The 12,806-nt window shown below is 51.2% G+C and overlaps 1 protein-coding gene across 3 annotated transcripts; it reads right to left on the minus strand.

The window, feature by feature from the left end:
- Positions 1-241: 241 nt before the first annotated feature.
- Positions 242-12,330, minus strand: ZYX (zyxin). 3 transcript variants are annotated; one of them, XM_075034606.1, is made up of 10 exons: positions 12,201-12,330; positions 8,436-8,696; positions 5,232-5,422; positions 4,107-4,199; positions 3,311-3,817; positions 2,846-2,987; positions 2,592-2,761; positions 2,256-2,434; positions 1,853-1,973; positions 242-1,432 (listed from the first exon to the last, which is right to left on the minus strand). In XM_075034606.1, exons 2-10 carry the CDS (start codon positions 8,683-8,685, stop codon positions 1,322-1,324), a joined length of 1,764 nt encoding a protein of 587 aa, XP_074890707.1. In that variant the 5' UTR covers positions 8,686-8,696; positions 12,201-12,330; the 3' UTR covers positions 242-1,321. The 3 variants fall into 3 exon arrangements, with proteins under 3 accessions (XP_074890707.1, XP_074890708.1, XP_074890709.1); XM_075034607.1 differs by lacking the exon at positions 12,201-12,330 and adding an exon at positions 10,766-10,790; XM_075034608.1 differs by lacking the exon at positions 4,107-4,199.
- Between the last annotated feature and the right edge of the window lie 476 nt (positions 12,331-12,806).

The following is a 12,806-nucleotide window of genomic DNA, read 5'->3' on the forward strand; positions in this document are numbered from 1 at the left end:
ACACATCAGGCAGACTACAATCTTGCTGTACTGAAATGCAGCCTTCCACTGCTTTAAGTGAGAGCTACTCTTCAGGCACAGAAAAGTAGGAAACTAAACAGTCTGAAAAGGAGACCAAGAGGTGGACAGGCCATTTTCAGACTCCTCATCTCCAGAGGCTAGGTGGAACAGCAACTATACATTCCCTACTGCTCAAGACAGCAATTCTCACGGGTAGTTGAACAAATACAGCAGACATATGTTAATGGAAAAAACCCACATTTTATTGAATGCATACAGTGGTTGGACAGTGTAGTTATTCAAAGGGTTTGTTCAGTTTGAGAGTTTCTAGTCCAGGAAATGGGGCTCAGTGCAGTAACACTTAGAGCCAAACAGTACATTGCAATTACACTGCAGCTTTCACTGACAGCAGTGAAAGAATCCCTACCAGAACGGGGAGACGTTCGTCAGTCTGCTGAATCCTCATCCACGCACTGAGACGCCTCCTCACCATGTGCTGCCCGTCCTTATGACGGTCTTTATTTGTAAACATGCATTCTTTGGACTGCTCTGCTACTCTGGTGCCCAGCCTGGCTGTCCAGAAACCACACTGGGCAACAATTCATTTCAGGGAGGGAAAAAGATTTTTTAAAAAAAGTTTCCAAACTCAGAAACAGAGTAGGATTCCAAACATTGCCAGTCTAATCTGGCTAAGGAAAAAAAAAGTGACAAGACAGTTAGCCAGTAAAATCCATTAGAGACAGAAAAGCTATAGTAGGTTAGCTTTTTCCAGCAACGATAACAGAGATTCCCAATATGTTCTGCCTCCACACTCTAACCCAGGAGTGAGGGAGGGGGCAGGGGAAGACATCCTGATAATGAGGTGGCATAAGAAAAAAATAAAATCAAAGAGAGAAGTGGTGCTGAGATGGAGGCTTCCACCTTCCAATGTCAAATCACCGTTCTTGGCTCCGTGGAACAGAATGCTCAGCCCTTCCCAGCACCTGCCACCAGGTCGTTCTTGCTACTTCCACCAGGCGGTGGTGGAGGTCTGGTTCTTCTCCTTCAGTCTTGAGGGAACAGAGATTGTGCACTCACCTTCATCACAGCCCCCAACCTGGAATGCACTATGGCCAGGAAGTGGCAACAGGAGAAGAGGTCTTTTCTTGGTGGGTGTGCAGAGTGAAGTCTAGGAGCGGTGAATCCTACATGAGTAAGGAACTGTGCTGGCATAGTCTCCATTGGAAGCAATCTGCCTTGTCAGGCAGGGGGGTAGGACAATGGCAGGGAGGGGAAGAGTATTGAGTGCAGGGGTCTCAAGGGTATGCCCACGCCAAGCTCCTCAGCGTGCTGTTTTGGCACGAACAGTGTGACATTTGATGCACAGCACATGCCCATCCAGTGGAAAGCACCCATTCTCATCTGCTTCAATGGACAAGGGCTTCCCACAGTCCTAAACAGGGAAAGAAAAGAGCAAGGGAGCTCAATGACAGCCAACAGCAGGGTAAACACATTCAAGGATGTGAGAAATGCCCCACTGCATCAGGATGATGGTTCACAGACCACCGCTCTGTCTCTGATGGTGCTAATGGGAGATACTATTTTGAAGGAAGAGCAAGCCTCTTCTGTGATCCCAGCATGCTCCTCCAGTATACACAGCTGCTGTATTAGGGATGTTAGAGACTACAACCCTACATAGTCATTGTTCATGGGCTTGTGGTCTGTGAATGTCTAATCGTTTTCTGAACCTGCTTCAAAATGCTCCAGATTCATTCAAAACAACCTTAGTGGTTGGTCAGGATAGACAACAAAGGTGCCCAGTTGCTGATGACAGGCATGGGAGAGATGGGAGGAGTGGGGCCACCAGGCTTACCTCACACTTGTAACATTTCATGTGGAAATTTTTCTCCAGTGCCACCACACGCACTGTCTCATCCTTTCCAGGCTCTGGCATGATAGGCTCACTACAGACTGAGCAGCGTGGAGCATACTTCCTGCAACACACAAAAATATGGAGGAGACCATGACCACTGTGGCGACATTCGATGTAAGTTTCTCACTGCTGTACAATAGTATTAGCAGCAGAGGAATAATAAATCACAAAGAAGTTTAGGTGGGAAAAGTCCTTAATTGCTACAAGGTACATTGCTGACTCATTTTTAACTTCACGTCCAACAGATCACACGGGCAACCCAACCCCACACTGCAGCAAAATTAAACAGGTGCGAGGCAACATGCCTTCTGTCGGACACCACATGCATGTGCTCTCTCCATACCTGTGGTAGTCATCCACACAGTGAGGCTGGTTGGCCTGGTCCACAATAAAAGAAGCCCCCTCCAGAGGGGTATGGCACATCACGCAGGTGAAGCACTGGGGATGGTATGAGTTACCAGTGGCCTTCAGCATCCGGTCTGTGATGGTCTGTTTGCAGACACTGCACTTTTCCAAGGTCCCCTGAGCCCAAAGGAAACAAGTAAGACACATTAATCCAATCCCCCACCCCTGGGAGGCTACACCACAGACAGGCAAGATGGAAGGCAGAAAGAAAAGCAAGAGAGAGCAACCACAGCAAGCTCAGCTCTCTCCAGCAGCTTTTATCCCAGTGACTCACAGCATAGCAGTCCTCACAGAAGGGCTTCTCATCCACGTTGTAGAACTGCTGCCCCTGCAGCTGCTTCTCACATTTGAAGCAGGTGAAGCATTCCACGTGGAAGAGGCAGTCCAGGGCCCTCACAGCTGGCTGGGTTCGTGACAGGGGCTTCCGGCAGAAGCCACAGAGCTCTGTCAATGGAAGAAGAAAGGGATTAGGAGAGACGAAACCTCACAACAATCTTAGTCCTACTGCTGTCCACTGAGGGAACGCACCAGAAGTAGCAGCCTCTGCTGGGGGTGGATGCTCCATATCCTTCATTAGTTTCTGGGTCAACATCTCCAGCTCTTCTACCTCCTTCATAGTCAGACAGGAATTTCCCCTAGGTGGATCTGCACTGGAGCCTGCAGGTCTATGCTGCAGGAAGAGGAAACATTCAGTCGCAAAGGTCACATATAGACAGACTCCTTCCCACTCTGTCCCTAACAAACCTACTTCTCTTGCCTTTACTTCTCATCTGTCTCTCTCTAGGGAACAATCTGTCATCCACTGTGCTTGCTTCCTTCCACCTTTACACGAAGTCCTACTCCTTTCCACCACTGTCTCTAGTTACATCTCTCTTTCAGATGCCTAACAGCTTCCCCTAGCCTGGGCCAGACCCTCCCTCCTCATCCTCCAGTTTCACTCCCAGCGCTGCTGTGCCTGTTCAAAGACACTGGTCCCATGGCTCTAACCCTTACCAAGTCTTTTGCAGCAGCAGGTTGTTCTGTGGGACGTGGCTTCTCCTGCACTTGGGGTCTTTCCCTCTGCTGGGCATAGGTGAAATTGGGAGGCTGTGGCCGAGAGGAGGGACCTGAAGGTGAAGGGGCTGTGAACTGAGTCTGAAGGGAGGTAGGATATCTTGTAGAGTTTGAGGGAGCCGTGGGAACATTGGCACCTGATTTGGACCCAGACTTAGGAGAGCCAGCAACAGGGGGTGGGGTGAATTTAGGGGTAGGCTGAGCAGAAGGGAGAGAAGGGGGTGGAGGGACTGGTGCTAGGGGCTCCTTGCGTTGCTGTGGGGCTGCCCACGGGGTTGGGGAAGGGGTCAAATCCACTCCAGGGGGCTTGAAAGGTGAGCTTCCACTTGGCTTTGGAGTGAACTTGGAAGGAAAGGAATGAGGAGTATCTCTGGGTGCAGATGGTATTTCCACAGGGGCTTTTGGGGCTGATGGTTTCTCCAGAGAACCTGTGGATCCTGGAGATACCTGTAAAGGGAAGCATCAGAGTTATCAGGCAGTTATCAGCAAGGTGGAAGAGAAAATATCCTGTCTATAGTAGTAAGTCAGCAGCAATCCCAGACCCACAACACTAAGAGTTCCCACACTGTTACATATTTAGCAGACCTGACAAGCTCCAAGATCTATGCTTTCTGGTCCTTCACTTCTGTGCTATGCTTTATCCAGACATTTTAATCTTCAGTAGCACCCTTCTCATTCCCTCCATTCAGCAAACCAGTCATCTCGCCTTCCACCTGCGACATTCTGGAGAGCTCACCCGGGATTTGAAGGGGTCATTCTTCTCCATGTCATCCAACATTACGGACAGTGAGTCAATCTCAAGATCAATGCTGCTCATCTTGCCACGTACCTATACCACCATCCACGAGGAAAGAGGGAGCAGAGCACATTACAGGAACAGCCAGAGAACCAGGTGTATCCCCTTACAATAGCAGATTTTGACACTTTGGACTGTGGTCCAGATCTGCTCCTTGCTTTGAGTAGATAGCAAGTTGGTGAAGATGAACAGGGCACAGTCTCCAAGGTCTACAAACAGTGGGAAAATGCACAGCCCAGAGAAACTCACAGAGAGATTTAGGCGGGAAAAGACATCTGGAGATCTCTAGTCCAACACCCTGCTCACAGCAGGGCTAACTCCCAAGCTAGACCAGGTTGCTCAGGGCCTTGTCCAGGTGATTTCTGACCATCCCCAAGGATGCAGATTCCCCAGCCTCTCTGGGCACCTGTGCCAATGTTGAGCCACCCTTGGAGGGTAACAGGGTTTTCTTCTGTCCAACGGGAATTTCCGTTGCCGCAACTTGTGTCCATTGTCTCTTGTTGTGCCCCAGTAAGAAGAATCTGTCTTCTCTCCAGCCCTTCTTTAGGTATTGCAGACTGCAGTTAGATCCCTGCCTTGGCCTCCTCTTCTGCAGGCTGAACAAACCCAGCTCTCGCATCTCATGCTTCAACCCCCAATAATCACTATGACCCTTTGCTGGATTGCATCTAGTTCAATACTCCTCTGGGGTTATTATACTATGGAGCCCAACTGGAAACAGTCCTCCAAGATGCAGCCTCACTAGCACCAAAGAGAGAAATAATCACTGTCCTTGTCCTGCCGACTACACTCATGAATGTAGCCCAGCATGTGGTTGGCCTTTATTGCCACAAGGGTGCATTGCTGGCTCACTTTCAACTCACTGTCCACCAGGAACCCCAGGTCCTTCATCTGCAGAGCTGCAGCCCAGCCAGTTGACCCTAACCTATGCTGGTCCATGGGGTGGTAGCATTTTCTGCTTTCCCAGATCTCAGGGCTTCCTGCTGCCAAGTTCAGAGAGTAGAGAGAAGTTGTCCCAACTCACAGAGCATCACATGCAACTATACCTCCCTTGACCTCACTCACCTGAGGGGCAGGTACCTTGCTCACAGGCCCTTCATCAAACATCGGCGGAGGAGGAGGAGGAGGAGAAGGAAAAACTTCTTCTGGGGCTGGTGGAAAAGGCTCTTCAAAGGGTGGGGGGGGTGGGGGAAAAGCACAGTTTGCGGAGAAACTTGCCTCCTCTCCAGGTGGGGGAGGAGGTGGCAGCGGCAGGTCTATGGGGAAGAATGAGAATAAAAGCAAGTTTGGATCATTTCTTACTCTTAGCCAGTACAAACCCCAGGAGGGGTCTTGAAGGTACTACAGAGAGTAGTTTCCCAGTACCCAGGGGACCCCAGCACCTATCAAGGACAACTGAACTCCACAGGCTGGCTTTCACCTTGTCCAAAGCTATTTGCCATCATACAAACTTTCCTCAGTAGCTACTGCAATCAGTCACTGGGAATAGTTATTGTATAACTGAGACACATGTCTTACTACGCCCTTTCCCACTCCTCCTCTCATTCTTTGGTCCCTAGCATATGCTTCTCTTGCCAGTAACTGGCTCAGATTGCTGAATACTGAGCAGCATTAGAAGGAATGCCAGTGGACAACCCAGGACCCTGAAGAGCCTGCATTATTACAGGAGAATAAGCTGGCACCTCACATCTGGCTAGTAAGTGCTACAAGAAACAAGTAGGGGGAAAAAAAGCAAGTCAGACCAACTACCCCTTATGCATATGAGGAATCATTGAAACTGCTTTATTTTTCTGGGAGATGAAAACAGCTTTCCTTTCCTAAAATGTCCCCGTACCAACACAGATTAGGACATGAGAAATTTTCCAGAACCCTTTTAAGCAGGCTGAAAAGCACCAGAGTGCCTCAATCTCCTAGAAGACAACCCCATTGCTTCCACCTATTGATATTTGCTGAAGATATGGAACAGGCAAAAAAAGAGACATCTTCTACTACAACAGTCAAATTAACATGAATCCTCCTCCCTTCACCATGTATAGAAGTTGTCCTCTTATCATCCAAGCAGCAAAGAACACTGAAGAGGAGGCGAGAGGCATAACTTCCACATCCCTTCTTCTGGGCAACCACCTCTCTTCCTAGCTAGCCCTAACCAGCAGTAAGCTGAAAGACCATGTTTTTCACTCCTGCTACTGCATGTGCAACTTTTAACAGGAGTAATCGAATTGTCTCATCTTTATACCCAGCTGTTCTCAACAGACTTTATAAGGACTTCTCATCTGCAACCCAAGGGAGACGATACTGCCCTTTCAGAAAATGAAAGCCGAAATCTTATTAGTCAGTGGAATGCATAAACTGCACTGGTATGCAGCACCTCTTCCAAGCCTTCTTGTGCCACAGAAATTCTGCTTGGATGGGGAAGTAACACTAGGTTGGTATTTTTTCTTTGAAACTACAGTTTGGGATCAAGCTTGCATATGCTTGCCTTTTGGTTTACTGAAACGATAAAGAATACTGCAGAAATTAAGCCCTGATCTGCTGTCACATTGTTTCATAAAAAGCCTGTTTTATGAATTACTCGTACAAACAAAAAAGTTCCCCACAATGTTACTATAACAGATTTATACAATGATCAATACTAAATATAACATTCCTACAGCAATACTAACTTAGCCATCCTGTCATTTAGGACAAAAAGACCAATTTCTATGGCTTTATGTTACACTACTGTTTGTGTGGGGAGTGTATAAGAAAGGGAGCAAAGGATTGAAGAGATGCATTTCTCTCATGACTGAGTTTGGTGGTTCATCTGTACTTCAGGTGTCTCACTGGCAGCCCTCACCTGATGGTGACACAGCAGCTTAAGCCAAATGGTTCTTTCGCTAATCTTTCTGTCAAGTTAGTTCCTCCATAATAAGCTTTATAAGGAAGGGAGAAGTGGAGCAAACAATACCCAATCTTCCACTCACACTGTGTATTGAAAAATAATTTTTAACATCCGTCTACTTTTGTACTTCAGGTAATGTATTTGTGTCAGTTTGAGACCTTCCAACAGGCACATCCCTAATCCACACAACTATAGCAGAAAATCATAAAGCCTAAGATAAAACCTTACATTGCAAACACAAGATTCCAGCCAACAATGTATGAGAAAAAGGCCACCAGAGTTAGCTGGTACAATTCTAGGAGACAGAAGCACCAACATGCTGAAGCCCTTGTGACTCAAGAAATGGAAAAAATGGCTTAATAATTTATCTCCTCTGAGCACAGGACCAGCCTTTCTACCGTCAGGTCAGCTGCCCACTAACTTAGCATGCTAACCTAGAAAACATCAGTGTTGCACAGCCTACGCCAGACAGTGAAAGGAAAGAAATTTAAATCAGCAGTTAGCATTATCTGAACATGCATGACCTGACTGAGGATAGAGTCTTGGGGTAATATGCAGCACCAAGCATTAGCAAGAGGTCCATAGGGAAATTTCCAGTGGCCCCATGCTAATCAATTCCAACTAGGGAGCCACAAAACCAGGAACCTTCTGCTTCTTAGAGGACACAAAACCAAGCAACCAACAAAAAACAAAACAAAAAACCACCCCACCACCACAGGAAATAAAAAAAAAAGAAAAAGAAAAAAAAAAGAAAAAGAAAACCACACTGAAGCAAGAAGTCACTCTGCACAGGAAAACACGCCCAACCCAAACCACTAGGAAAAAGTATAAAACTCTACCAGCCATAGAAACTCTTAAGTCTCACTTCCTGTTTATGATTGCTTCCCCCATTTTTTTCATGCAATTATTTCTCCTTCCCCACCTCCAGCAGCAAAGATGGCAACCGCAGAGTCCAAGAGAAGGGTCTCTACAGTGAGAGACAACAAACTTGTGCCGAGATGAATCAACAAGAAAGAGAACAGCATGATTCATCGCCATCAGGGTCAACTTCCCTGCAACATACTTGCTCTCAGACATGCTGGCCAGAAACTGACTGCAGTTACACAATTATGCACTCAGGGAATACTATGAAAAATCCATTGCATTCCTCCAGCATCAGTATAATGCAGGACTGCCTTCCCACCTCCTTTCCTAATGGAGACACTACATCCTTTAAGATCCCTTTACAATCGTTTTATCTCATTCTGGAGCCTGCCAGCCTCCACAGCAAGAGTATCCATCACTTACAGCAGAGATGCCCTTATCCTCATGTTTAGCCCAGTTACGGACCTTACACCCCGAGAATTTAGAAACGCGTATTCGCATCTGCCACGCCAGCCCTCACCTACCTTCTGCCGGCAGGGACACGGACGCTGATGGAATCTCCCCCACCTTCCCCATCTGAGCACGCTGGGCGCCAGCTCCAGGAGGGGGGGGCAGCGACGACTCTGACGCACCCCCAGCCTTGAAGGGGTTCACCTTGGGTTTAGGGGCGACCACAGGCGCAAACTTCTTCTGCGGGTTGTAGAAGGAAGGGGTAGAAATGTTGATACTGACTGTGGATGTCATGCGGGTCCCTGGGGCACCCGGGGAGGCCATCTTCTCAGCACCTGGCAGGAGAGAAGAGGGAGGAAACCTATATGAAGTCAGCCTTGGGCCAGAGGGGAAATTAATGGAGGGAAACACATAAAACAGAGGGATACAGGAGTTTAAGTCCAGCCAGAGGCTGAGGTGCGCGAGCAGAGCACAGAGTACTTCCAGGATCAGCAGAGGCACAGAAACTGCAGACAGCTCGAATGAGCCAGCACGCTTCCCCGCTTCAGCTCGGTATGGCGTTAACCGCAGAGGGGTTCCTGCCACAGAGAAAACCAATCTCTTCGCTGGAGGAGAACCCTGCGCGCAGGCCCGCTGGAGCGGACAGCGGCGGGCACCAGAGCCAGCGTCGCCTGCCCCGCACGCCCGAAGGAGGGTGCCCCGCACCCCCTCTCCCAAAACTGGAATTAGCGTTTCCTCTCCGCCACTCACCCGATAAGGCCAGCCGGTTCCTCTTGACCTCCGCCTGTGACAGCCCCGGTAATGTCCCCCTTCACTGCCCCCCCCAACCCTGGCACACCCCCGCATCCTCCATCCTTTACCTCCAGGCCCCAGCATGCTGGCGGAGCGCAGGCAGCCGCGGCAGAAGAACAACAGGGCGGCTGAAGGAGCTGCCTGGTGTCACATCCCCGGGCAGAGCCCCCTCCTTCCCGGCCCTGGCCCCCGCTTTCTCCCCGTCCTGCCCCCCCCCCCGGCGAGGCCGAGCGCGGCTCCCGGCTGCACCGCTGCCCGCTCCCGCCGGGAAGGGCCGGTTCTCCGCACACCGACCGGGACCCCCCCTCCCCACGCTGCCCCCCGTCCCCGTGGGGTGCCGGGGCGGCAGCCAGCACCGCTGCAGCCGGAGGGCAGGCCCGACCCGCTCCCTTCCACCACCGGGCTCGCCCACAGCCCCGCCGAGGCGGCTCTCGCCTCAGGAGGAGAGCCGCGTTTCCCTCGGTCCTGCCACCCAGGCCACAAACCTCATCCGCGCTAGAAACCTCCACGAAGCCAGACGCTTTGTTGGAAAGGCCGGCGTGCCTACAGTCCTCCTAACACCCCAGCACAATAGTGCTTCCGCCAGCACCGGGGCTCTGTGCCAGCGGTTCGAGTTGGCATGTTCCAGTCGGTGGCCCTCCACGCTGCCGGCCTCTCCCACACGGACAATAACAGCTGCTGGGACAGACAGCCCCGGTGCCACAAACATCCGCCCACCCGCTAATTCACCAGTGGCTGCTGATAAGACCCGCATGCCCCCTTCTAGGCGCTCCCACGATACGGTGCAGCGCGGCAAGATGCAGTAACCCCTAACAGCTTCCCCAGGTCACAAGCGCGTGACAACACAGACAAACGTGAAGTCCGTGCTGCTCCACTTTTTTGTTCCCTTTATGCAGGGCCGATGAGTTGCATGCACTTCGACAAACTCTTCTGGGCTTTTCAAAAGGAAGAAGAGGCTGCGACAGAAAGAAGCAGCAGCCAAAAAGCTGCGCTGAGCATTTCCCACATGATCCAGCATGGGAAAGGGCCAAGGCAAAAGAGCAATTAGCAAGGTCTGTCCTCCATCCCTCAAGACTTGTTAGGGGTCAACAGACTTGCAAGTCAGAAGGGACTGACCAACACCCTCCAGTCTGCAGCTTCCCACCAAGCTACAGAAGCTATTAAAAAGACCTCCAGCCTTTCTTTGGAGACTTCTACCTCGTGCTCCACTGTTTCACCATGGTGTAATGAACCACTTGGTAGTGGTTCCACCAGAAGCAACAGCATTATGAGCAGAACACCACAGTGACAACGTCACTTCTGATCATGATCCATACCGGGGTTAGTCAACACAGAGACAGTCTTGGGACATTGGCTGCTTCACAAAAAAGTCCTGGCTTTGCTACCAGCAGCTGCTATCTCCCTTAACCCAAAGGGGCCCATTTCCCGGTACGCTATGTCGCACTTAAGGCCCTTGCTGCTCAGGGCTGTCTCCATCCAGCAGCTGCCCCTGCTCGTCCTCACTTCTGTTTATCGGTCCACCCCACACTGACCAAACAGGCTGAAAAAGGCTGGCCTTGGGGCGAGTCACCCCCCCAGCCCTGCAGCATTGCCAACACCATCTAAGCCTTACCAGAAACACACAGCTGATGTGAGTCCTGTGGCACTAACTGTTTGTAAAAGCTATTGGAGAGGGAGTGTCACACCAGTAGACCTAATCTCAAATCCTTCTCGTCCTCACATTTTCCCTGAGGGGAGAGATTTTTTCTGCCTGCTGTAACAGCATTTAGGATGACTCAAGTGGAGCTATGAAGAAAGATGTCCCCAAAGGACACAGCCAGGATACTTAGTTGCTTCATACACTTTCTCTCCAACAGAGAGCAAGGAGACGTAGGAGGACAGAACCAAGCGACGCCTCCCTCAGCAGCAGGGTCACCTCCCAGAAGGTCCCATGGTGGGTCTGCCACCTCTTATGCACCCAGGCAGCTTTCAGTTCTTTGACCCCAAGACACCACTTTTAAAAGTTCAGCTCCTTTCCCAAGGTAGCGAAAGCAGGAGGAACCTGAGGAAGCAGAGAGCTGAGTGTTATTTTTCATCTCTGTTGGTAGAAAGCAGTTTGGCTCCAGCCACACAGGGAGCCCCCGTAAAAGCTGGCCCAGCACCGTGGTCTGACACACCGCATCTGCTCTTCCCCTGTTTGCCAACTTCCTCCCAGCTGAGGAGGGTCAGAGGGAGAACTATAGCAGAAAATACAGACTGTGAACAGATTTAGGAGTTAAGATTATTTTCATCCTCTCATACAGAATAATTCCAGAAAGTTCTCGCAGCCTGGCCCAAAGTTACAAAGCTTCAAAGAGAGCAAAGTCCTATCAGCCATGCAAGCTGCAATGTAGAGCCTCAAAAGAAGCGAGCTGGGGGAGGGGGGCATTCAGAGCTATAAACTTCTCCCACATATGCTGGGCTTGCCTCCTCGCCGTGCAGGGGGAAAAAAAATTAAAAAGAAAAAAAAAAAAGGAAAAACTCCAAAAAGCTATGCAAACATATTTAAAACATTAGGAAGTTCTACGACTTTGCAAGCACTTGCGTCTTCGCTTTCTCAGGGCACTCCCAGAAAGGCAGAAACTCACAAATTAAACAAGTTTCACGCACAAAGAGCCCCAGATTCCTCCCTCTCAAGCACATCTGGAAAAAGGCTCCGTAGGTGCCTCGCTCATCCGTAGGCGCACAAAAGAGAGCTTGTCCCGAGTAAAACCCGGCAACACCCCCCCCCTCGTCCCCCTGCCCCAGCCACACAGGAGCCTTCGGCTCCCCTCCATTTCTACCGGCAGGGAAGAAAACCCACCTCATCCACACACACACACACGAACGCGAACCTCCCTTCTGCGGAACGGCAAAAAAACCACCCCAAACCCCACGGGCCCCCACCGTAAATCAACCCCAAACCGAGGGACTTCGCAAGAGGCGACCGACCCTCCCGGCGGGGGCGGCCGGAGACCCCCCGCTCGCTCGATACCAGCCCCAGGGCCACAGACAAAAGCTTTTTCGCTGAGCCGAGGGAAGAGACTCACCTCAGGGGACGAGGCTGAGGGGGAAATGCCGCCCCCCGGGGCTGGAGATGGCGGGGCTGGGCTCCTCAGCCCCCGCACGGCCGGCTGCCTCGGCCCGCCTCGCCTGGCCGGGGAAAAAGGCAGCAGAAATGAAAAGGTGGGGGGAGCTGCTGAGCCCAAAGGCTTCCTACCAACTCGCGGAAAAAAAAAAAAAGAAAAAAAAAGCCTCGCCCAGGCAAAGTTGTTTGACCATAAAAGGAGAGAGGCTGCGCGAACAGCTGAGCTCACTCGCTGGGGAATGTGGCAATGAGGTAAGGGCCGGGGGCGGAGGGGGGGAAGGCGGGCAGCGGCGGGGGACGGGGCTTGCTGGGGCAGCGGCGGCAGCCCCGGGCGGGCACCGTCTGTGTGAGAGAGCGAGCCCCTCCGGGAAGGGGTGGGGGGCTATTTCTCTGCCTGCCGTCACGAAGAAGAACCGTTTGTTGGGGTCTTCCCGCCGCCTCACCCCGGGCCGGGCCCGCCGCCTTTCCCCCTCAGAGAGGCCTGCTCCTCCCGCCTTCCCCGGCTCAGAGCTGCCCCCGGCCCCCGATTCCGCTTCCAGGCGCTGAGGGGGATTTTGGGAAAGAAATG

This window comes from Buteo buteo, chromosome 8, assembly GCF_964188355.1.
Source record: "Buteo buteo chromosome 8, bButBut1.hap1.1, whole genome shotgun sequence".
Taxonomy (NCBI): Eukaryota; Metazoa; Chordata; class Aves; order Accipitriformes; family Accipitridae; genus Buteo; species Buteo buteo.